A 24581-nucleotide genomic window follows, 5' to 3' on the forward strand; every position below is an offset into this window, starting at 1 on the left:
AGTTGGTCTCTAAGGTGCTACGGGATTTTAAAAATTTTGTTTCGACTACGTATTTCGTTTCCACGCCGCCTTTTCCCCAGCAGGGGCTCGAGGCGGCTGACTGATGTCGCGCATGCTCAGTGCAGCTTCCGCTGTCCATGGGAGGGCAGAAGCGAAGAGAGGCGTGCCGAGTTTGTCCCTCGCGGCGCCCCGTAGCCGCCTTCGCTTTCTCCACTTCGCTTTGCCTGGCCGCGATGGGGAGCGCGAAGGGCGCCTCGGAGGGAGAGCGCCTTCGCTACGCCGAGTACAAGGGCGGCGGCGGCGGCGGGCCCGGCATGAACGAGGGGCTGGTGAGTAGACGGGGTCGGATACGGTGGCGGGGGGTGGCTCAGCGGCGTGCGCACGCACCCTGCGGCCTAGCGGGAGTTGGGCGCCCACTCGAGCACCCGGCTGTCGCCATGGCGACGTCCCTCCGCCGCGCCTGCGCAGTAGGGAGGCCTCGTCCTGGCCTTCCTTTCTCTGTTGCCCCTCGTCGTTCTTGGGCGGCGATGGAGCCGCCGTCGCCCTTGCAGACCCCGCTGGTGCTCGAGGGGCGGGAAGCGGCGGCCTCCAGCTCCTCCAGCGTCTTTGACTCAGGCGGCCGGTCGGCCGTTAAACTGAAGCCCTTTCGAAAAGGGAACCCCCTTCCCCAGCTCCCCAAAGTCTCATGGGAGGAAGCCCACCTCCTCAGAAGGGAGAGAGAGAGAGAGAGAGAGGAGTGCAGGGCCTGAGCGGAGACCCCCATGCCCTATGCCAGGGGTCAGCAACCTTTCCCAGCCGTGGGCCGGTCCACCGACCCTCAGGCCATGTGGGGGGCCAGACTATATTTCGGAAGGGGAAAAATGAACGAATTCCTGTGCCCCACAAATAACCCGGAGGTGCATTTTGAATAAAAGGACAGTGGTACCTCAGGTTACATACGCTTCAGGAGGTTACAGACTTCGCTAACCCAGAAATAGTGCTTCAGGTTAAGAACTTTGCTTCAGGAGGAGAACAGAAATCGTGCACTGGCGGCGTGGCAGCAGCAGGAGGCCCCATGAGCTAAAGTGGTGCTTCAGGTTAAGAACGGACCTCCGGAACGAATTAAGTACTTAACCCGAGGTACCACTGTACACATTCTACTCCACTGTCCCCAATTCCAAGGGGAACACAAACCCTGGGTATATGCCTGGAACTCCTGGAATCTTGTCCTGCTTGGAGGTTGGGATGGTGTGTGTCCATTATGCCTGCAGTGTGAGGGAGGCTGGCATCTGCCCTCGCGGAAGCTCAGAGGGGCTGAGAGCAGACCCTGAGCCCTGCCGGGATGTGGTAGTGGACAGGTCATTCATGGAGAAGCCTACCTGGAAGATGGCTGAGATGAGCTACAGAGAGAGTGAATCGGAAAGCAAGCAAAATGTTAGTTGATTTGCACCCTGCAGCTTAAAAAAGGTACAGGAGACCAGCAGAACAAGTGGCATGGCACAGAGGACACAGTCATGGCGCTTTTGGTATTGCAGGAAGACAGTCTGAGCAGCACAAGCCACCACTGCACAGGGAGTGCCATAGCAACTTCCCACACAGTTGTCTCCGTTGCTCTATGTTCTCCCCCAACAGGGGAAAGGAGTCTGAGGGGAGGACACTAGGAGAGCCCTTCTCTCACATGTGCTCTCATAGTCACTTGTGCTCACAAGCAACAACATTCGGGGCTCGTCTCTTGCAGCTGCTGACCATTGCTTATTCCAGGGGTCAGCAACCTTTTTTAGCCATGGGCCAGTCCACCATCCCTCAGACCATGTGGTGGACCAGACTATTTTTTTGGGGGGGGGATGAATAAATTCCTATGCCTCACAAATAACCCAGAGATGCATTTGAAATAAAAGCACATATTCTACTTATGTAAAAACACGCTGATTCACAGACCGTCTGCGGGCTGGATTGAGAAGGTGATTGGGCCGCATCCGGCCCCCGGGCCTTAGGTTGCCTACCCCTGCCCTACACCCAAGCTGGTGCTGGGGGTTTTCTTCCCAACTTCGCCACCCTATTCTGGCCAATGAGCATTGCAAGCATCTGGGCACTTTCTCCATTTGGGGTTTCTGGTATTGGCAAGTTCCTTATGCGAATTTCCACGACTTCATGAAAACATAACAAGAGTATTTCTATATGCCTGTCAACCCATCGTGCCACTGGGCACACTGATTTGTGCAGATAGGCGAGAAGAAAAGTGGAAATGTTCTTTCGCTTTGTTAACAACTAGAGATATATAACAGGATTGGCTTGTGAGGCTTCCGTATTTGCTCCAGTGGCCAGATAGATGTAAGTTTTGTTATATGTTTATATCCTGCTCCCCCCCCCCCCCCCAGTTAGGAACTCAGAGTGACTTACAGATAAAATAGAAACAACTAAAAACAGAGGGGGGCGCGCAAAGCAATCATTAGAAAGCAATTAAACAAAAATATAAGTAGAACAACATATCTATATGATCTATTAAAACATAGTTAATTACAATAAATACACCACAGCACCAACCCTCTGGTTTGTCATACAAATATTTTGCCTTTTACACCATTCAGTTACTAAGCTTGCTTTCACCTGCCCAACCCATTTCTGAAGCCAGTTCTATTCTGCAGTCCAGTTTTGCACTTCTGTTTTCTTCCTCCTACACGTTTAACATAGTTAAATATATTAAAGCAACTGGTTTTGTTCTTATTTGAGAAACAAGCTCCTACCCAGTTACAACTTTTTAATGACAGGATTTCTGTACCTGTGACAGCTTGATGACAGGCAGAGGTCAGATTGCTGGAACCTCCCCATTTCAGACATATGGTGATAAAATAAGCATCACCAGTTGAATTTCTACCTGATCTACTTATGCTGCAGCCGCAGGTGCTTGCCAGGAAAAAGATGGCATTCCTATACCCAGGAAGTTACCTAGAACATGTTACATACCTTTCTGTCACAGCTGATAAGCTGATGAAAAAGCGTAAATACAAAATGGGCATTTTGAGGGATAGTCATGTTAATATTACATTATATAAATTTATATTAAGTTTGTATACCACCCTTTGTTGCAAATTAATACTATGGCATTTTAAAGATGCGGGTGGCGCTGTGGGTAAAACCTCAGCGCCCAGGACTTGCCGATCGCATGGTCGGCAGTTCGAATCCCCGCGGCGGAGTGCGCTCCCGTCATTCGGTCCCAGCGCCTGCCAATCTAGCAGTTCGAAAGCACCCCCGGGTGCAAGTAGATAAATAGGGACCGCTTACCAGCGGGAAGGTAAACGGCGTTCCGTGTGCTGCGCTGGCTCGCCAGATGCAGCTTGTCACACTGGCCACGTGACCCGGAAGTGTCTGCGGACAGCGCTGGCTCCCGCCCTATAGCGTGAGATGAGCGCACAACCCTTGAGTCTGGCAAGACTGGCCCGTACGGGCAGGGGTACCTTTACCTTTACTATTTTAAAGACTTAAGCAGCCCACTTTGTCAGACTGCTGTATGCATCTGATGAAGGCAACTGTAACCTACAAATGTTTGTTTTGCTTAGTCTACAGTGTCATAGGTCTGGCATCTCTTTGTTGTTTTATTGTGATGAATCCCTAATACTGGAGCCCCATTAGTTGTATTTACACAAGAAAACATTACTTAGTGGACATGGCAGCCATCAAGGGAGAGAGGGAGGGTAGAGCTTACATTAATCTTTATGTTTTAAGAGATTCTCAAATTCTGGATATTAAAAGGAAGGTCTGCAAAATGAATTAACATTTACATAGTTAGTTTTCCGCTGCTATCTTGCAAATCGAAAGCATGCTGCTGGAGAGACTGCTCAAAAATAATGAATCACAATCCCATTTGTCTGAGAGTAAGCCTTTTTGAATTCAGTAACATCTATTTCTATTTAGAAATGATTAGAATTGTGCTGTTAGGCCCGTTCTTCCAATAATTTTGATTTAATAGGCAAATTTAACTGTGACTGCAGTACTTGCTGAAGCTGCGACATATTGGGTTAAGAGTATATATAGATATACATACTGGTATTTCTAAATACTTATTGTTGGCCACTATTGCTGTGGCTGAGCCCCATTTATTTATGTGGTATCCAGTTAACAATTGGTATTTAAAATATGATATTAAAGGTGTGTCACTGATGTGAATTATGCATTAATTCACATTTCAAAAAAAAATTACTGTAATTGGTAAAATGTGTGACCGAATTGTAAAATATATTAAAACATTGACAATATACAAAATTCATTTTTTGCTTTGTAATCTTGAAGAAGAAAAAATGGTGTCTAGGCATTCCTTTGTTGCACCTGTAACCTAGCTTTAAGGGGCCATTTGGCAATTCGCTTACATATCTGAGTTTCTAACTGCTCCAATGAGACTGCATGATTTATGTAGGAATATATCAAAATGAAACGTCATGGTAGGCTTGGGGATTGTAGGCAAATAAAAATGTGTATTATGTAAACATTTTAATTGCAGGGTTGGGATGCATGTCATTCTTTCATTGCAGAGAGCAATAGAGCAGGTCAGAAACCTAAATGACATTTACTTTAGTTGTTTGCTGCCATATTGAGCCACTCAACCACCAGTCCCTTCCTGGTCAACTTCTGTTATCTGTTTTAGTTTTGTACTAATATACTAAGCACCTCTTGCTCACTTAACACAAAGTACCTGTTTTCTTCTGGCATAGATTGGAGGTCAGGGGCAACAAACATAGCCTTTTCCCATTAGCAAAATGAACAATCTAATTATCCTGTGTCTCTTATTGTAAGAATTAATGTTTGTAAACTGCTTCAAGAGGTTTAGATTAAAGATGCCATACAAGTGGAAAGAATTAGTCTTGAAAATGATGAGTTAGGTTTTTGTAACCAGGCAAAACATGACAAGAATTCCAACAGCGAACTGTAATCACTTGAAGTGGTGCATCTGCTGGGGTGTTAAAGCATATTAATGTGATTTCTTAGGGAATGAAAGCAAGCGCTGAATCTGTACAGCATATTCACTCTATGCAGGGCCATAAAGTCTAGCCACGTTAACAGGTGAGATGAAGTTTGTTAGAATTTCCTGTTTTAAAGATCTGTATACTGGAAAGTGTTACTGTACTACCATTTCACAACAAGTTTATAGAGAAAAGTTACAATTTACTTCAATGAAATTAAGTGCAGCACCTTTAAAGCTCTTTTGCATTTTAGCTTAGAACAGTACTGAGTACCTTTATTGATAGTTTCACATGTTATTTATTTACATGTGACTAGGAAAAGGAAGTCTTAACAATTTTATTTTCTGTGAAATCAATATTATTAGTGCATCAGAGAGAGAATTGTAGAGATCCCCTGCCATGCAAGAATATGCAGCTGTAAATGTTCAGCAACTGTATGTGTGGATGATACAAAAACCTTAAATCTCTTTATGCAGAAGCAAGTGATGCGGAAATTAGACATATGGCAGGAAAATAATTGAATAGTGCTATAGGATTTGGGCTGGGTCTTGCTGTCACTGAACACTTTAAAAATTGTTTTAAATGTGACCTTGCATTTCTCATTGAATCCATGTTTATAGCAAGATTTCTCATACTGCAGTTTGTGGAAACACCACTGGGGATACATAAATGGTTTTATAGTTCTTACTGGCAGTAGACCTTTAAGTTCTGGGGATTCCTGACTTTGCAAGATTTTGCCTTTGATGGTGGGTCAACTGCATATAAGAGCAATTTTAAAAAACAATTGATACAGTTTAAAATAAGAAACTTTAAAGACTATCTGCAGAAGTTTAAAGACTATCTGCAGAAACACTGCAAAGTTTATGAATGTTAAAATGATGTTGGCTATGATAATATTATGGCATTAGTGATACATTTTGAAAAAATATGCAAAAATGTAATAGAGAAAGGGTAAATGACTAAAGTTATATTATGTCAAAAGTAATCAATATGTTAAAGGTGTCTAAAAAATAAGGAGGAAAGATCAGAGACATAATAGAATGATTTTAATAATTAGAAATGAGTTTTGAAAGAGGGTAAGGATTTGCTGTATCTGATTGGACAAAGAGGAACACAAAAAAGGGAGGCGTGAGGAAGTCAGGAAAGAAGGTTAATTAAGTATGGATTTAAAAGATGGAGTTTTTCTTTTTCTTTTTGTAATTTCATTTTTCTGTACCTTTTTATTTTGCTTTTTGTGTAATTTTGATTGTGTTTGTTTTTCCTTATTTCTGTTACCGTTATGTGTTGTTTTTTTTCTGTAAAAGTTTAATAAATATATTTAAAAAATAAAATAACAGCACATATGTAAAATCGCTTCAAATCCAGTGCAGACAGCAACTAGGGAAAAGATCTTCATTTAGAAGGCTTGTTGAAAGAGGAATGTCTTTAGCAGGTAGCAAAAGGTGGTTGCGGCTGCACTAAAGGTCTCGTTCCAACATTGGGTGCAATTGTGTGCAATGGCGCTCCTAATGGGTTGGAATGTGGAATGTGGAATGGTGGAATGTGGGATGTGGAATGTGGTGATGGTCTTACCCCTACATAGTCAACCCATCTTGTAGATATTAGCATGGTCATGGGCCATGTAGGGCTTTGAAACTAGTCTGGTAGAGAATGGACAGCCAAAGCAATTCTGTCAGTAGCACCATAATACGATGGTGATACAGTGGTACCTCGGGTTACATACGCTTCAGGTTACAGACTCCGCTAACCCAGAAATATTACCTCGGGTTAAGAACTTTGCTTCAGGTTGAGAACAGAAATTGTGCGGTGGTGGCAGCAGGAGGCCCCATTAGCTAAAGTGGTGCTTCAGGTTAAGAACAGTTTCAGGTTAAGAACAGACCTCTGGAACGAATTACATTCTTAACCCGAGGTACCACTGTATACTGCCCCAGTGAGTGGTCAAGCTGCTGAATTTTGCAGTAGCCTCAAGGGCAGCCCGATATAGAGCACACTGCATTGCGGTAATATAGTGTTCTTGATAGAGTTGTGCTCTCCTTGAAATAACAGGAGTGGGAGGCTTTGTTATTTGAGACCCAGATGGATTTGGTGCTGAAGGGCCTATTTCTTGCTGCATCAGGCTTGCCAGCTATAGCCCTTCCTGGACTAGTGTAACGTGGCTGCAGTTATTCATGGCTTAATAACCTCCCAGCTAGGTGACTCTAACACAGTCTGTGTGGACCTATCCTGGAATAGGGTCTGGAAGCTGCAGCTGGTGCAGAATGCAGCCACAAGTGCTTTGAACAGTACAACAAATGGGACTCTTCAGGAGCTGTACTGGCTGCTGATCTACTACTAGCCAATTCAGGGTGTTGATCTTAAACGTATAAAGCCCTGAACGACTTCATCACCACTGGTGTTGCAACTACAGTGGTGCCTCGCAAGACGAAATTAATTCGTTCCGCAAGTTTTTTCTTCTTGCGAGTTTTTCGTCTTGCGAAGCACAGTTTCCCATAGGAATGCATTGAAAATCAATCAGTGCGTTCCTATGGAGACTGTCCAGGGACAGAGGAGAAGCGCCGCGCGCCTTCCCCTCTGTCCCCGGACCTGTTTTAAAGCAAGGGGCAGCGGGGAGAAGATTGCTTCTCCCCGTTGCCTGCCCCGCAATCTCCGGGGACAGAGGGGAAGGCGCGCACGCCTTCCCCTCTGTCCCCTCTTTTGAAGCAAGGGGCGCGCCTTCCCCTCTGTCCCTGGAGATTGCGGGGCTGGCAACGGGGAGAAGCGATCTTCTCCCCGCCGCCCCTTGCTTCAAAAGAGGTCCGGGGACAGCGGGGAAGACGCGCTGCGCTTCCTCGCTATCCCCGGAGCTTGCGGGGCAAGCTTCGTTTTGCGAAGCAAGCCCATAGGGAAATGCGTCTTGCGAAGCGGCTAAGAAAACGAAAAACTCCTTCGTCTAGCGAGTTTTTCGTCTTCCGAGGCGTTCGTCTTGCAGGGTACCACTGTATTACTTTTGCTGGTGTGTTGAGAAACAAAGTACAGTCATACCTTGGTTGACGAACGGCTTAGTTGCCAAACATTTTAGCTCCCAAATGATCGAAAACCGGAAGTGAGTGTTCTGGTTTTTGAACCATTTTCAGAAGCTGAATGTCGGATGCAGCTTCCGTGGCTTCCAATTGGAACTTCCTGCAGCCAATCGGAAACCGCACCTTGATTTTTGAATGGTTCCAGGAGTTGAATGGACTCCCGGAACGCATTCTGTTCGTCAACCAAGGTACGACTGTACATGAATGCCTCTCCCCGTATCTGCCAATCCAAGCCTTGCTATCTTCAGGGGAAGCCATATCCTACCAATGGGTATAGCTGATATTATGGTGATTCAGGATACAGTCTTCTTTATGGTGGCACCTCATATGTAGATGTTCCACCATTTTGGAGGTACAATTTTATCCCTCATCAGTGATTTCTCAGTGGCAGCTTAAAACACATATTATCAACCCAGGCATTGGGTATGTGTGCAACCCTAAGCCTGCTTATTTTTTAATGGTTGGATGCAGTGTTTTTAATCCTGTTAAATCTAATGTTTATATTTTGTGATATGCAGGTTGAAGAGTGGTCTGAAAGTAAAATAAAATGTGTAGAATCTTGGTAATAAACCGTCATGGTTCCATGTTTCCCAAAGTATGGAAATTGCTGGAAGCAGAAACTCAGGTGTATAAGCTAATTGCCAAATGGTGCCTTAAACCTAGGTTGCAGTTGCCACAGTGTAATGTCCAAACGCTTTTTTTAAACTGTGAAATTTATCATTCGTTTCTAGGTTTCTATACTGCTTTATATTTTATAGAAAAAATATCACATTAAAAATATCACATTACAACACATTAAAACATCACATAGAGCAATCTGGAATAAAACAAATTCAAGCTTAAAGGGAAATATTTCAGATCTTTCACAAAGTGACATTTTGCTTTCCCCGTATTTATTAACTGCTCAGTTTATATAGCTGCTCCATAGCAGAAGGACTACAGGGAGCCAGGAGGTGTAGCGGTGAGAGTGTCGGACGAGGAGATCAGGGTTCAAACCCCCATTGTCAACTTTTCCCTTCTCTTGCGAGGAATCCTATTCAGAATATGGGAATTTCCCTTTAAAAGAGGGAAAAGTTGACAGCTATGCCTTAGAGTCAGTAGCAACCTCTTAGCCTACCTTTCAGGGTCGTTGTAAGGATTAAGTGGGGGGGAGGGCGACCATGTACAGTGGTACCTCGGGTTAAGTACTTAATTTGTTCCGGAGGTCGGATTAACCTGAATTATAATTATAATAATTATATTATTATTATTATTATTATTATTATTATTATTATTATTATTATATTTAATAATTTAATTTAATTTAAAATAAATTAATGTAATAATATTTAATATAATATTAAATACAATAATTATATATTATTAAATATAATAAGTATATATTATTATATAAAAATATAATTATAATAATGAATTAACCTGAAACTGTTCTTAACCTGAAGCAGCACTTTAGCTAATGGGGCCTCCTGCTGCCGCTGCGCCGCCGGAGCCCTATTTCTGTTCTTATCCTGAAGCAAAGTTCTTAACCTGAAGCACTATTTCTGGGTTAGCGGAGTCTGTAACCTGAAGCGTATGTAACCCGAGGTACCACTGTATTCCTTGGAGAAAAAGGTGGGATATAAATGCAATAAATAAGCTCTGCTGCTGACCTACTTAAGAAAGCTGGAGAGGCCAGCCAGAGGGAGATGTCTGTCGCCAACCTGGCAACCAGAGATCTCCATGTAGTCCCAGTTGGACCCTTGTCAGTCGCAAAAAGCGTCTGGCGCCTGGGAAATTTCTAACACTGGCTGGAAGCGAGAGGTGTTGTTCAGTCTGCTGAAAATCCAGTTACCGTATTTTTCGCCCTATAGGACGCACTTTTTCCCCTTCAAAAATGAAGGGGAAATGTGTGTGCGTCCTATGGGGCGAATGCAGGCTTTCGCTGGAGAGCAAGAGGCGTCGGTGCGAACCGACCCCTCTCCCTCTCCAGGCTTCAGGAAGCTATCCGCAAGCCTTGCGAGCCCAGCGGGAGTTCCAGCGGGCTCGCAAGGCTTGCGGGCGGCAGCCTGCAGCCCGAAGCACGGGGCGCCCTCCGGAGGATGCCCCGAGCTTCGCGCAGGTGTCCGCAAGCCTTGCGCGCTCGGGGGAAGTTCCCGCGGGCTCGCAAGGCTTGCGGGCAGCAGCCTGCAGCTCAAAGCACGGGGTGCCCTCCGGAGGACGCCCCGTGCTTCGTACAGGTGTCCGCAAGGCTTGCACGCCCGGGGGGAGTTCCCCCCGGGCGCGCAAGGCTTGCGGGCAACAGCCTGTTCTGGGGGCTGGGGACGGGGGAAGCTCGGGCTTCCCCCGCCCCCACCCCCCCACCCCCAGCCCCGCAAGGAATCTCGGGCTTCCCCCGCCCCCAGCCCCGCAATCAAGCTCCGGGAGCGATGGCGAGGTTGCACAACCTCGCCATCGCTCCCGGACCTGTTCTGGGGGCTGGGGACGGGGGAACCTCGGGCTTCCCCAGCCCCCCGCCCCCAGCGACGCAAGCAAGCTCCGGGAGCGATGGCGAGGTTGCGCAACCTCGCCTTCGCTCCTGGACCCCCAGCCCCGAGGCTAAAAATGAAGGCAGGACAGCGAGCGGGATCCATCGGGGCTCGGCGGGGAAATTTTTTTTTCTTTATTCCCCCCCCCCAAAAAAATAAGTGTGTCCTATGGGCCGGTGCGTCCTATAGGGCGAAAAATACGGTACATCAGGATTGAGATAGTGCTGCAGGGAAGATTTTGTGGGGAAAGGAAAGGAAGTTGCCTAGTGAGCTATGGGCAGGGCTGTATTTACTGTGCCTTAGAAAACATATTAAGTATAACATATTAAAATACTAAATATTGACACCTAGAAATCTGGTGTCAATATTTAAAATTACATGGACTCCTTTTGTATTTTCCTCCACTGTTTGTTATATGTATTGCCAGCTTGACTAGTTACAACTTAATACATTCCTATATAATTGTATTATGTTATTATTTTAAACAGGCTCGATCTATGATAAGTATTGGCCTTGGTGTTGCAGCCATTGCTTTTGCTGGTAAGTTTGGGGGGAAGAGGGGTGTGTGTGTGTGTGTGTGTTTAGAAACAAATGTGCCACCCATTACTGCATTTCTTAAGACAAACTGAATAGTAATGGAATGTGTTTTAATGAGAAAAGAACTTGAACTTCTTTTTATATTGTAATATTTTATATTTTCTATATTTATAATGGACCCGCTGAGCCCTGGATTGCTTACTCTAGCTACCAGTGACTCTCCAGTATCCTAAGCAGGGGGTTTCCAGACCAAGGAAATAAATTTGAGTAGAAAGATTTCCCCTGAAATTGACAAGGAAGGTTTATAAAAGACTTGCTTATTAACATAAGAATTTTGCTATTCCTGATGATTCTCTTAAAAGACAGCTTTCCTGATGATGCTATAAATGGGAGGTGTGCCTGCCAGCTCATCGTGGTGCATTGCTGGGCTTGCCTCCAAAAGCAGCCACTCAGGGAATGTTTTGAATCAGGAAAGGGCAACCATTTGGACCTTCAGACAAATGAGATGAAAAATTGGGTTCTTCTCTGTTTTCTTGCAGAAATTACTGTTGCTGCATGCTTGCTTAGCAGATGAACAGATGTTAAATTGCCTTTTGTTTCAATATTTTATAGGTCGTTATGCATTCCAGCTCTGGAAACCACTAGAACAAGTAATCACAGAAACAGCAAGGAAAATTTCAGCCGCTGTAAGTTTAGAGCTCAGGTCTCTCTGGTGAGATTAGAAGCTTGAGAGAGACAGAGATAACGTTGCGGGATAAGTATACCTAACCCTGACCCAACTAGGTGATGACTACAATAACAGAACAGGGACTCATTCACTTCCTGTCCCACCATGGCTGTAAGTCTGGGTTGGCCACGCAGTCAAGGGACTCTCAGGTACAGTGGTGCCTCGCAAGACGAAAGTAATTCGTTCCGCGAGTCTCTTCATCTAGCGGTTTTTTCGTCTTGCGAAGCATCCCTATTAGCGGCTTAGCGGATTAGTGCTATTAGCGGCTTAGCTTAGCGGCTTAGAAAAAGGGGGGGGAGGGAAAAAACTCGCAAGACTCGCAAGACGTTTTCGTCTTGCAAAGCAAGCCCATAGGGAAATTCGTCTTGCGAAGCGCCTCGAAAAACAGAAAACCCTTTCGTCTAGCGGGTTTTTCGTCTTGCGAGGCATTCGTCTTGCGGGGCACCACTGTACATGGTTACCACATTTCCTTTACATCTCCTCCAGTCCTGGATGGAAGTGAAACCTGGGGGTGCAAGGCAAGCAGCCAGCCTACTTGTCCTTCACTAGAATCCAAAGTAGTTAGCTTTCTTCTGTCAAATCCCACTTATACCTCATGTAGCATTGAGCCAAAGGGTCTAGGGCAGATGAGCATGACAGTATCTCCTTGAGTCTTGCAGGCAATAGCCAATTTTAAGAAGCTTGTTTAGAAAAGGCAAGAGGATAGGCGTAAAAAGCAGAACTAAGTTTTAAGAAAAATGAACATTTTTAGTTCAGCTATCCATTTCATGTCTTCCATATTAACTTTCCCCCCTTCTTTTGGTTCTGTGCACACATGTTTTCCCTAGGTCTTGCCAATAATATCTTTTTTAAAAATTGTGCATTTAAATAATGGATTGAGATAGTAAACCATTACTATGCATAATTCCTATGCATTTCTACAGAGCGAATAAGTGCATCCTTCCAGTTTTAGTCAGTTTAGTTGTATAAATCAGGTTCCAGATCAGCTAGTTCGCTTGGAGGAAATCTTTTGATCCCTCAATGCAAATGAAATTAGATTCAAAGGGACTTTGATCAATATTAAAGCTACAGCTTTAAATAGAAGTTCAATATATTCAGAATCACACAAAACATAGGAAAGAGCACCCTACTAATACTTTAGGACTTAGGAATTAATAATCATTTTTGAAAACTACAAAGAGACCTTATGACTTACTTTTTTCTCTCAGCTATTGTGTCTAATATGGCTACTTTACATTAGATACAATATGATTTTATCTCCTCCAGCAACAGCAAAAGTCTTGTTCCATTGATCATATTTCAAAACCAAATCTGATCTTTTTAAAGCAGAGGTTTCCGATATGGATGCAATGCAGCTGCAAAGTGCTAGTTTGAAAAGTAAACATGATGGGAATGTTGGGACTGCCCGTGGGAAACAGAAGGACAGTCAATTCACAGTACAAAGCACCGGAATTAGCTCAGAGTGTAATATGAGCTCTTCCGTTTATTCCTGTCCAGGAAGTGCAGGAAGTGTTTGTCACTAGACTGCTGGAGCTTGAAGAGAGCAGTCACGATTTTTGTAATGCTGCAAAGACAGAAATAAAGGCATGTAAATACGTTTCTGTCTATCTCTTTCCCCTGCCAGGGGGCAGGAAAGAGGGGGGGTGTTCTTCTCACGTTTGAGAAGAATCGCCTATCGAGACCTCGCCTGGATCTTGCTGGGGAATGCAGCCAGGGAGGTCAACAGGGAATCATGCCGGGTGCCTGGGAGAGTTGCCAGTTTCTACTGATAAAGGCTTGATTTCCGACAGGATGTCCATCTGTCAGAAATGCTTTAGTTGAGATTCCTGCATTGCAGGGGTTGGACTAGATGACTCTCGGGGTTCCTTCTAACTATGATTCCATACCATTTGCCACATCAGTCTGGAGGCAGAGTATGTATAAAATATACTATTCACATTAAAATCAATATACACAGGGCAGAGGTGAAACATAAACAGTCAGTTGGAATTAAACACTTGTAAAGTCCTGGGAACATAGATATATTCTTAGTAGGCATCAAAACTTCATCAGTGTTGGCACCTGCCTGAGCTCAGAGGGGAGGTGATTTATTAAGAAGGGTGCCATCACCAAAAAGCCTCTTTCTCTGGATGCCTCCTCAACTGATTGTAACACTTGAATAGGACAAGAGAGGTGAAGATGCTCCCTTACATTACCTGCTCCCAAACTGTTAGGGCAGGCATAGGCAACCTCAGCCCTCCAGATGTTTTGGGACTACAATTCCCATCATCCCTGACCACTGGTCCTGTTAGCTAGGGATCATGGGAGTTGTAGTCCCAATACATCTGGAGGGCCGAGGTTGGCTATGCCTGTGTTAGGGCTTTACAGGTGAGAATCAAAAACTTAAACTTGGCCCAATCAGTTATTGGTAGGCAGCGCAGCTCGTTTGAGAGCAATGACGTGCGACTGCAGCAAGACAAAATGTTGAGTTAGCTGCCACTTTTTGCCCTAGCTACAAAATTGAATCATGATCATTATACCTCACACACAGATCAAATTACTTCATCTTGTCTCTCCCATACAGAATCTTTCTTCCTATTATAAAGGTGGATTCGAACAAAAAATGAATCATCGAGAAGCTAGTCTTATTTTAGGCACAAGGTAAGTGTTTTGCATTGAAACGGAACCTATTCAGTGCCAAAGCCTGAAAGAAAAGTGATGTGAAATGTGGGGTAGGCCCATCTTATCCAGTAGCTTTATTAAGGATAAAAAGCACTAAAAGAAGTGGCCTGCAAAAATTACCCAGTTTGCTGTGTTGAAAGAACTCTTGGTATTTATTTACATTTATATACTTGTATACTTCTGCCAATAAATTCAAAATAGCTTACAAAATAAAAAAGTGACTTATACCAAATTGAACAGTACAAAAAGGATGAAGATGAAGGGGGAAATTAGCAAATTTGGGTACTACCGTATTTTTCGCTCTATAACACGCACCAGACCATAACACGCACGTAGTTTTTAGAGGAGGAAAACAAGAAAAAAATATTCTAAACGAAACAGTGGATGTATGATTTTTGTGGTTCATGCTGTGGCCACAGACATGTGATGTGATGGTGAGTTTGTGGTAGCTCAATGCAAAAATCCTGTGGATCCATGCTAAAGTCACCCTAAAGTCGCCGGGGCTCTGGGGGAGTGAAGGGGAAGCAAGAGAAGGAGAATGATGTCTCACACACAGAGAGACACACAGAGTATCAATCGTAAAGTCGCAGGAGAGCGCAGGGGTGCTGGGAGAGTGAACGGGAAGCAGGAGGAGGAGAGCTATCCCTCACACACACAAGAGTATCAATCCTAAAGTCGCAGGAGAGCGCAGGGGCGCTGGGAGAGTGAACGGGAAGCAGGAGGAGGAGAAGAACGATGCCTCACACACACAGAGTATCAATCCTAAAGTCGCAGGAGAGTGCAGGGGCGCTGGGAGAGTGAACGGGAAGCAGGAGGAGGAGAATGATAGCTCAAGCACACACACACACAGCCCCTATAGTGGCTAATCCAACATCGGACAGCAAAAAACTGCAGGCAGGGACAGAGAGCACGGCGTTGTTTTAAAGCAGCCAACCCCGCTCTGCTTCTCTCCCTGCTCCCAGCTCGGCTCGCTGACAGGAGCCGCTTACACCCGCTTTGCTGTTTCAAAGCGAGCCACGGACTGCTCACAACTGCAGCAGATTCCCCTGCATTCGCTCCATAACACGCACAGACATTTCCCCTTACTTTCTAGGAGGAAAAAACTGTGTTATGGAGCGAAAATTACGGTAATTCTCCCGTATTAAAAACAGTTTTAAGTGGCACATTCAGTTATACTTCTGCAGTTTTGCACATGTTTAATTCTACATGATTCAGAACTTGGATGACTTAAAATCTATGCTTTGTGCACATGAGCTAGTCAGAAGAAGTCCTGTGTAGACTGAGTGTGTAGCCTCTGTATGGATCAACCAGTCATTTGGGGCCATTTCCTCCCCCCGGCAGTGCATGTGACCCATTCCCTCCCCCTCTCACCCCTCAATATATTACCTGATAGGCCAGCCCTGCCAATCAGCCTCCCAACTTCCTCTCCCAAGCCCATGATCACTCACTCTGCTCAGTTCATTAAACTACACAGCCCAATGCCTACAAGCAGAACTACATTATAACAAGCACTCAGTCTCCCACACACCAGGCTTGTAGACCTGGATTTGTGGGCGTCAGCCCTACTCCCAGCCAGGCTAAAGGTAAAGGATTTCCCCTGAAATTCACAAGGCAGGTTGTGACCGACTCTGGGGTTGTGGCACTCATCTCGCTTTATTGGCTGAGGGAGCCAGCATACAGCTTCCAGGTCATGTGGCCAGCATGACTAAGCGCTTCTGGCGAACCAGAGCAGCGCATGGAAACGCCGTTTACCTTCCCGCCGGAGCGGTATCTATTTATCTACTTGCACTTTGAGGTGCTTTCGAACTGCTAGGTTGGCAGGAGCAGGGACCAAGCAATGGGAGCTCACCCCGTCATGGGGATTCGAACCACCGACCTTCGGATCGGCAAGTCCTAGGCTCTGTGGTTTAACCCACAGCGCCACCCGCGTCCCCAGCCAGGCTACTCTTCCGCAAACATGAGCTCTGACAAACAGACTGGAGTAAACTTTGTGATGGCCTCACTGAAGAGGACACACCAGTTGCCCCCCACAAACAGCAGCTATCCAAACCACAGACAAAGGGGATGAGGCCCTTCCATTGATCTCTGGGCTGGATGTTTCCAAGAGGGCTGCTGCAACACAGCAGTGCCCAGGCTGGTGGACCTGTTGGGAAGAAGATGTACTCTTACAGCCTGATTTGACAGTCCACTCTCTCCACTGAATGGTAAGAGTTGGAAGGCATCCCGAGGGTCGACTGGTGCAACCCTCTGCAATGCAGGAATCTCAACACGCGGTCCCCCATCCAATCTAAAACCCTGCTTAGCTTTGCAAATGTGCTAGCAGTTTTATTGCTGCACCACTAGGAGGGGATTTCTCCATCTCATGCTCCAGCAAGACACTTTCTGTCAGTGCCGTGTGTTTTGACTGTTGGCACTGCTTGCAGGTGTCTCGTACCACTGATCAGCACAGGTGAATACTCATGTGTAAATGTGTGTAGACCACTCTCAAAAGATCCCCAAAACGCAAAGCTATGGATTACTTTGAAACTTCATTCTTCAAGGATGTAATACTGTCGCTTCCCCACCAGATGGCAAATACCTCTAGATGTTAATACAAAATAATAAAAATTCCTTCCAGTAGCACCTTAGAGACCAACTAAGTTTGTTCTTGGTATGAGCTTTTGTGTGCCTGCACACTTCTTCAGATACTTTGATATCTCAAGAAGTGTGCATGCACATGAAAGCTCATACCAAGAACAAACTTAGTTGGTCTCTAAGGTGCTACTGGAAGGAATTTTTTTTGTTTGTTTCGACTACGGCAGACCAACACGGCTACCTACCTGTAACTACCTCTATATGTTGTTTATCAGAAGAAAACAATTTTGCTAATTTAGAGCCCGCAAGAATCTTTATTTATGATAAACACTCTAAATTTATCTTTACAGTCCATCCGCTGGGAAGGCCAAGATTAGAAATGCTCACAGACGAATCATGCTTTTGAATCACCCTGATAAAGGTAAGCTTTGCGTTTCATAAATATTAGTTGATAGGTAACGTGCTGCCAGACCTTCTCTCTTCACATGTGTATGAAGCAAAACACCAATCACTAACTTCACAAATTCACTGCAGTGCATTGCAAAACATATCTTGGAAGTGTTGCCTGCAGTATGAGACAGATTTGCACCTGGTCTCTGTGATCCAAAGGAAGGAATGTATAGCTGCCTTTGGGGTCATTTACTTGATCACAAACTAAGTAGCTGTCAAACACAGCGTGAAGAACCACTGTGTGAAGTAGCTCGCTTTTGAAGAAGGGGAAACATTAACCATGAAGCTGCAAAAATCCATGTCTATATGAACAGAGTATGTGCAGCCATAAATAGACAAACACATTTTTGAGCAGAATGTCATACAAATGTATGTACTAGATTTTAGCGCTCTTAAAAACGATAAAACCAGGCACAGATGTTTTAACTAGCCAGGTTTTTAATGTATGTATCTCCCCAAAAAGCTCTTATTATAACTTTAACTACACTACAGCTGGTTGAGAAGGAAAGCCCATATGTTCGTTGCTGTTTGTACTTTGATACAACAGATGGTATAGAGTTGCACAGTATTTAAAAAGCCAAAAGGGGGGAAGTGAAGACTTTTATATCTCGTTGACAGATTTATAGTTTATTCCTTCTCATTTCAGGAGTATAAAATTAATTCTGACCTCATTAAGGTGAAAGGTGTGGAGCACACCATTTCTTATTTCTTCCTGCCCCTCTTTTTACTAGTAATTTATTCATTAAATAAATCAGTAAAATTGGATTTACTCTGTAGATGCAGGAACGAGACAATGATGGAAGAAAATGCATTTGGAGGCAAACAAAGAAGTGTAATTCTATGGTCAAAACACTGCTGCCTAACACCTTGGAGAGTCATGGGCAAAGGGAAGAGGTTTGCAGTTCAGCTGCAGTGAAGGGGGAGTTGCTAAAGCACAAAACTCTAATGTCTCCCCAGCACCCACTTACACATGTGTAGAATGCTTTTGAGACAATCCTTCCTTCCGTTTCATCCAGCCCATCCATCATTCCAAGACATAAAAGGGCTCGACATATATCAGATCTCTTGGCCCAGCGTGACGTTTTAGTTGTCCAAGCGACCTTCATGGGATTTTCCCACTCCAGCTTCCCACAGGAGGTCAAGCTCATTCTGATAATTTTTAGGGGGTGGGCCTTGACTAAGACACTTCTGCTGGCATCAGTCAACTTCCTAGACATCAGTCATTGTCACAGCAGAAGCCGTGGCAGCTCCAAGAGCAGCCGTGGGAATGCTGCAGGTACAATGTCTTGTGCAATGCCAATTTCCTTAATGGAGGTTTGCTTTGAAAAAGCAATCGCAACAGGTGAAATAACATTAGATTCAAATATTAGAAGAGTTGAAAATACACAGCTGACAAATGTAGATCATATCATGTTTTCATATCTGTGGCCTAGTTAGTATTTTTGCTCTGTCTCCATGCCTATTATCCTCTGACGGAGGCCGTATTATAGCCAGTTGTAATATGTGCCTGCATGGGACATTTTGAGAGGCTGTGGTAATAATCTCTATGCTGTGTAAGCTATATTTAGTGATTCCAAGGCTAACACAGATAAGGAACATCATCTGCTTGGGATTCTCCCAGTTACTGCACTTTCAGCAATGAGATTTGAGGCCAGCCAATTTACAGCATTGCCCTGGCAGAGTAATATTGTGTATTCAGGCATTATATACCTGAATAAACGTTGGGGCAAGTTTCTGGCGTACATATTTACACGCTCCTAGACACAGATAAAAATATATTGATTAGTGACTACGGTAAAATCTCCTGATGGGAGAACATAATACAGTATCAAAGAATCACAAGTGTTGTTGCTGTTACATCCGTATTCCACGATATGTCTGTTATCTACCAGGTATTTCTGTTCCTGTTTGTTGGGATCCTTATCAGGAGCATGTACAATGCAGCACTCCCTGCCCCTCTTCAGAGTTTGGGGCTTCAGGGTTCTCCTTTTACACACAGGGTGCCCCACTTCCACCTCACCAGAGCATAGTTTCCTTCCTCGTCTTTCACTTGTTTTTCTCTTCTTTCCCTTAGCCCACCTGTATAGCAACATCCACCCAATTTTCTAGCCTCCTCTCCCTCCCCACATTAACCAAAGGTGACTTGAATGCCTCACTTTGAGAAGCTGTATCCTGTCAACATGTACTAATTATTTGTGGGGGTTTTCTGTTCCTCTTAAATGGTGTAAAGCCACTATGGACTTCACTTCAGTATGCATGTGTAATGTTTCCAAGGGGTTGCTCGAGAGTAAGCAGGCAAATATCTCCCTGCCTGGCTGTAAAGCCTTGCTTTTGCTGCCAAAGTAAACCTTATCTGTCCGGAGCCCCACTCTCCCGTGGCTGGCTCAATCACTAGTAGAATCCGTGAGTGGGCGGTTCTTAAACTTTCCCCAGCAAAGCAGCTTCTTGATGCCCAGTCTGCGCCTCCCCTCTCTGCGCGGATGCTTTCTGCGCAAGGAGGGCGTGGGTAGCAGAGGACCCCTCTCCTCCCCGCTTTTCCCAGGCAAGGAGTCCTGGGACCGCCTCGCCACTTCGGACTCCTGCAGCTCCTCTCCACTGGAGGCGTGTTTACTCTCCTCCATTGACGAAGAGGAGCTACTCCCCACAATCTCTGGGGGCTCTCTATAATCCATTGGGCTTTTCCTCTCTCCCTCCTGAACCGATGGCAGTTCTCTGACAGCATGTTAGGATTTTGTTGTGTGCATGCTCAAGATTCCTGCTGCGAAAGTGCTGCAGAGTGTCTTGTATCTTTCCCACTTGTCTTCCTGCTTCTCTGATGCTAACATAATGTTATACAAGATGTGGGGTGTACAAAATGTCTTTGCCCATGCAAGGTTTCATGTATCCTGCGGCATCATGCTTCAGATGGTGTTTATTCTATGCAGGGGCCTATATGCATGTAGCATTGCACAACTTTGCTCCTTCCTTCCCTCCAGACCCTAAATGCAGAGGGGTCAGCACGTGGATTAAAAACTATAAAAAGAAGGGAACCAAGTGCAGGGTTCTCATAGCATGGTAATCTGTAGCTGGAATTTCCGTTGTATGTGATTCCTCCGAGCAGATGCTTAGAAAAGGTTGTTTATAATGTTCTGCAGTGGAAAGCACGTTGTTCCAGAAAAACATCTAGGTGTTTGTTCCTGCACGGTGAGCTCCTGACAACAGACCTTTGGTTGTTATTTTCAGTGGCAGGAGGCAGATGGTTGGCACTCGAGGAGGGTGAAAAAAACAAACATCGAGGCTGCTGAACTGTAATCAGATTGTTAGATGGACTGGAAAGCAGTGGCAGCGTTGAGGACAGGGAAGAAGAAGGCAGTATTCTGTGCCTAACAGCATTAATGTGATGCATTTGGCTGGTACGCCTGTGCCTTAACTGAAAAATGGGGCATGTTTGCAGTGCACACCTAATGATTCTACGTTAAAATATTCCTGCTGGAGTTTCCTTCAAAGCATGCTGTCAAAAATAAATTAAACATGGTGCGGTACCTTAATCTGCCTGTGGTCTGAGCTCAGGATTTGATGCTGTTACTGCACAACGATATATCTGTCCTTGTGGAATTGATCTTGGGAAAGCAATCCTAACTTTCTTATGATGGAGAGCAGTGTTTCCTTGCCTCTAGGTCAGGAGTGGGGAATTTCTTTATATATATATATATATATATATATATATATATATATATATATATATATGCAGGTTTTGGTGTCCTCGGGTGTCTTCCCGTGTAAAAGTTGGGGTGTCTAGGCGACGTTTCGACGAGGTCTCACTCGTCATCTTCAGGCTGGTGCTTTCGGCTTCTTGTTACTGGAACAGAGCAGGATCTCAGTGTTTGAGTTCCTATAAATACTGTAGAGGGGGTGTGGTGTATAGCCTCCAATGTTCTGGGCAGAGAGGAAGTTCCCAGGCTAGTGTGCCTTTTCTTCTTTTGTTCCTTAATTACTTGAGAGATATCTTGAGTGATTTCTTGAGTGATATCCTGAGTACCACTTAGGTGGGTCATTAGGTGTGGATTAGTTGTTAAAGTCTTTGTGTCTTGACCTCTTGAACTTTGTGAAGAGTTTTCCTGAGAAGATGGCTGTACTGTACTTAGTTGTGCTCTGGCTTGGCTTCGTGTATAGGGGCGAGCTGTCAAGAAATCACTCAAGATATCTCTCAAGTAATTAAGGAACAAAAGAAGAAAAGGCACACTAGCCTGGGAACTTCCTCTCTGCCCAGAACATTGGAGGCTATACACCACACCCCCTCTACAGTATTTATAGGAACTCAAACACTGAGATCCTGCTCTGTTCCAGTAACAAGAAGCCGAAAGCACCAGCCTGAAGATGACGAGTGAGACCTCGTCGAAACGTCGCCTAGACACCCCAACTTTTACACGGGAAGACACCCGAGGACACCAAAACCTGCATTCCTGTACCCGTGAAAATCTACGAAAGCAAATATATATATATATATATATATATATATATATATATATATATATATAATTTTCCAATGCAAAGCAAAATTATATATTCCATACATCTTGATTACATCTTATTTCTCTTTTTTGACTTCCCTCAATTTGTCTGCCAATCCTTCATGGTTTAATTTTTAACACATTTCTTCAATATTTACTATAAACTTCCTCCCATTTTTAATACTAATACTAATTATAACATTCTCCCATCACAACGCTTCATTAAAACTTACAAACGTAATCTGATTATCACTTAATTTTTGCAAAACATTCAATAAATTTTTTCCAATCTTCTGTAAATCTTTGATCTTGTCAATTTCGGATCCTTCCTGTCATTCTGTCCAGTTCTGCATAGTCCATCATTTTTGTTCTCCATTCTTCTATTGTAGGTAGCTCCTCCTGTTTCCATTTCTGGGCCATCAGTATTCTTGCTGCTGTCACTGCATATAAAAATAACTTCTTTTCTTTCTTATTTATCTCATTACCTGTAATGCCTAATAAAAATGCTTCTGGTTTCTTAACAAATGTATATTTCAACATTTTCTTCAATTCATTATTAATCATTTCCCAAAGGAGTGGGGAATTTCAGGGCCTGGTGAAGAGCCTCATCCATGGCATGCGGCCCCTGAAAGGCTGCCCATGAGAGAATATGGCCCTCGGGTTCCTTAGCCCTGACATAGACTTCAAAGCCCAGCACTGGCCTGGAATGACTTTGAAGAAATCAGTGCTTCACTTCATTCATTCATTCAAAATATTGCTCTTCGGCAGAAGTTCCAGGTTGGCTAAGATGAAACACAAGCAGCTTATTAAGAAGCCTGGGAAAACACAACATCTTGTCTGGTGCTGAAAGTGTGTTGGCACCAGGTAGGCCTCACTGGCAAGGGTTTCACAAATGGTGTGCCACCACTGAGAAGGCTCTGAACTGCAACACTCCAAAATTTTGCTTGTGGATATTCCAGAGAACCCATTTCCTAACAAAACGAGACATTAGTCAATAGATTTAGGAAAGTCAGTTGTCTTGTGTCTTAACCTGAAATGTTATACTATACCTGGGAGTAAGTTGAACCCTAGTGGACTCTAATGGAATTTATTTCCAAGTAGACAGGGATAGAATTGCGCAGAAAAAGCAGTTTAATTGCCCTTAGTATTGTGGTTCATTGTGATACTTTTGTCAATTTCTTATTAGAAAGTTAATGAAACTTGGTGAGATGACATGTGAAATTTACTTCCCATAACTGAGGAGTATGCTTATTGTTAAATCCAGCATTATGTAGGCTTCACTTTATTCTCTCTTCTCTTTATTTAGGTGGCTCTCCTTACTTGGCAATGAAAATCAATGAAGCAAAAGATTTGTTGGAATCAAGCAGTAAACATTAGGGCTCCAGGATTCTGTTTCGTTAGGAAGCATCGTAGATCATTCAGCATCCTCCTGTAAAGCAGCTTTCTGTTTTCTGTTGGGTGCTAATGTTGGACCTGATCTTCAGCTACAGTGTATTCAGAAAGTGGAATTTGTAATTTCAAGCACTTAATAATAAAATTCACTTTCAGTATTAGAAACCTCACATGTGCCGTTCTTGTGGGAAGTATATTTGCATGGGTAATAAACTCTCCCCCCTCCCCCCGGCCCTTGCATCTGCCTCTAGGAGCCAAAACAGTGAGAGACATCAGCAATGGCAGTCCGGGTGAGGAAGACCTCCCCTATGAGATCATGCAATACAATATAAGTTTATTATTCAAGCCAAAGTCCGTACTAAACCTGCAGCAACCTTACCAATAAAACAACATCCAACATTGATGAGCCAGCATCCATGATGTAAGAGAGGTTACCAGAGAAACTGAGAAAGCCAAATCTAGCTTGATTTCAAATAGAACTTCTGAATCACCCCAACAATTTATAGTGATGTTATCTAAGTCCTTTTTCCTGGTTTTGTTTTTGCAACCAGTGCCTAGAGTGCCACTTTGTGTGTCAAGAAGCTATTGTTATCACTCAGAAGAAACCGACGGTTTCTGCTGGGATGTGCCTGCCTGCTGGAGTGAACAAAGGCTTCAGAAAGCGATATAGATACTGCTTTCTGAAACCTGTGTTCACTCCAGCAGACTAACAGATAACGTGTGATGTCTTCCAACGGAGGTTGACCACAAATGCAAAGTCCGTCTGTATACAGGACCTTGTAGCAGCCATCCAAGACTGCAATGGGCAGCTTTTGGAAACGCAGCTCACTAAAGTCATTTCTTAGGGAAGCTGGCGAGTTTGATCAGCTAACTAGCTCTGAAATGCTCTATTCTCAAGATTGGATACCAAGGGGGGGGGGGATTGGTGTTTCTAATGGGTTGCAGGTCCCTTCTGGAGTCTACCCAGAAGAGACAACCTCTTAGTTGACACCTGTTCAAGGTCAAAGCAGAGCTCAGTTCTGGAAAATGATAATAGTCTAAAACATCTTGATAAGCTGCTTCCCAGAGTTGGTTATTGCCCAATTCCATATAGCACAGAGCAGGAAAACACTCAATAGGCATAGTAGTATTTTTAAATATATATACTTTAACTGAGCAAAGCTCTTGCTTTAATTGTTGGCCACCCAGATTCTGTTCAAAAAAGAGCTGCTGATATTGTTGATGGCAGAAAATATAGCCTTAAAAAACCCCAA

The 24581-nt window shown here is 44.2% G+C and overlaps 1 protein-coding gene across 1 annotated transcript; it reads left to right on the plus strand.

Moving 5' to 3' along the window:
* Positions 1-153: 153 nt before the first annotated feature.
* DNAJC15 (DnaJ heat shock protein family (Hsp40) member C15) lies at positions 154-23493 on the plus strand. The gene is made up of 6 exons (XM_081872917.1): positions 154-329; positions 10986-11037; positions 11647-11720; positions 14325-14401; positions 17347-17417; positions 23243-23493. Exons 1-6 carry the CDS (start codon positions 234-236, stop codon positions 23311-23313), a joined length of 441 nt encoding a protein of 146 aa, XP_081729043.1. The 5' UTR covers positions 154-233; the 3' UTR covers positions 23314-23493.
* Positions 23494-24581: the final 1088 nt, after the last annotated feature.

The sequence above is a fragment of the Podarcis erhardii genome, assembly GCF_964252035.2.
Source record: "Podarcis erhardii genome assembly, chromosome: 8".
Classification (NCBI taxonomy): Eukaryota; Metazoa; Chordata; class Lepidosauria; order Squamata; family Lacertidae; genus Podarcis; species Podarcis erhardii.

Coding starts and splice junctions, on each gene's coding strand:
- DNAJC15 (XM_081872917.1), top strand. CDS start 234: ATGGGGAGCGCGAAGGGCGCCTCGGAGGGAGAGCGCCTTCGCTACGCC. Junction 330..10,985: donor CCGGCATGAACGAGGGGCTG/GTGAGTAGACGG, acceptor TATTTTAAACAG/GCTCGATCTATGATAAGTAT. Junction 17,418..23,242: donor TTTGAATCACCCTGATAAAG/GTAAGCTTTGCG, acceptor CTCTTTATTTAG/GTGGCTCTCCTTACTTGGCA.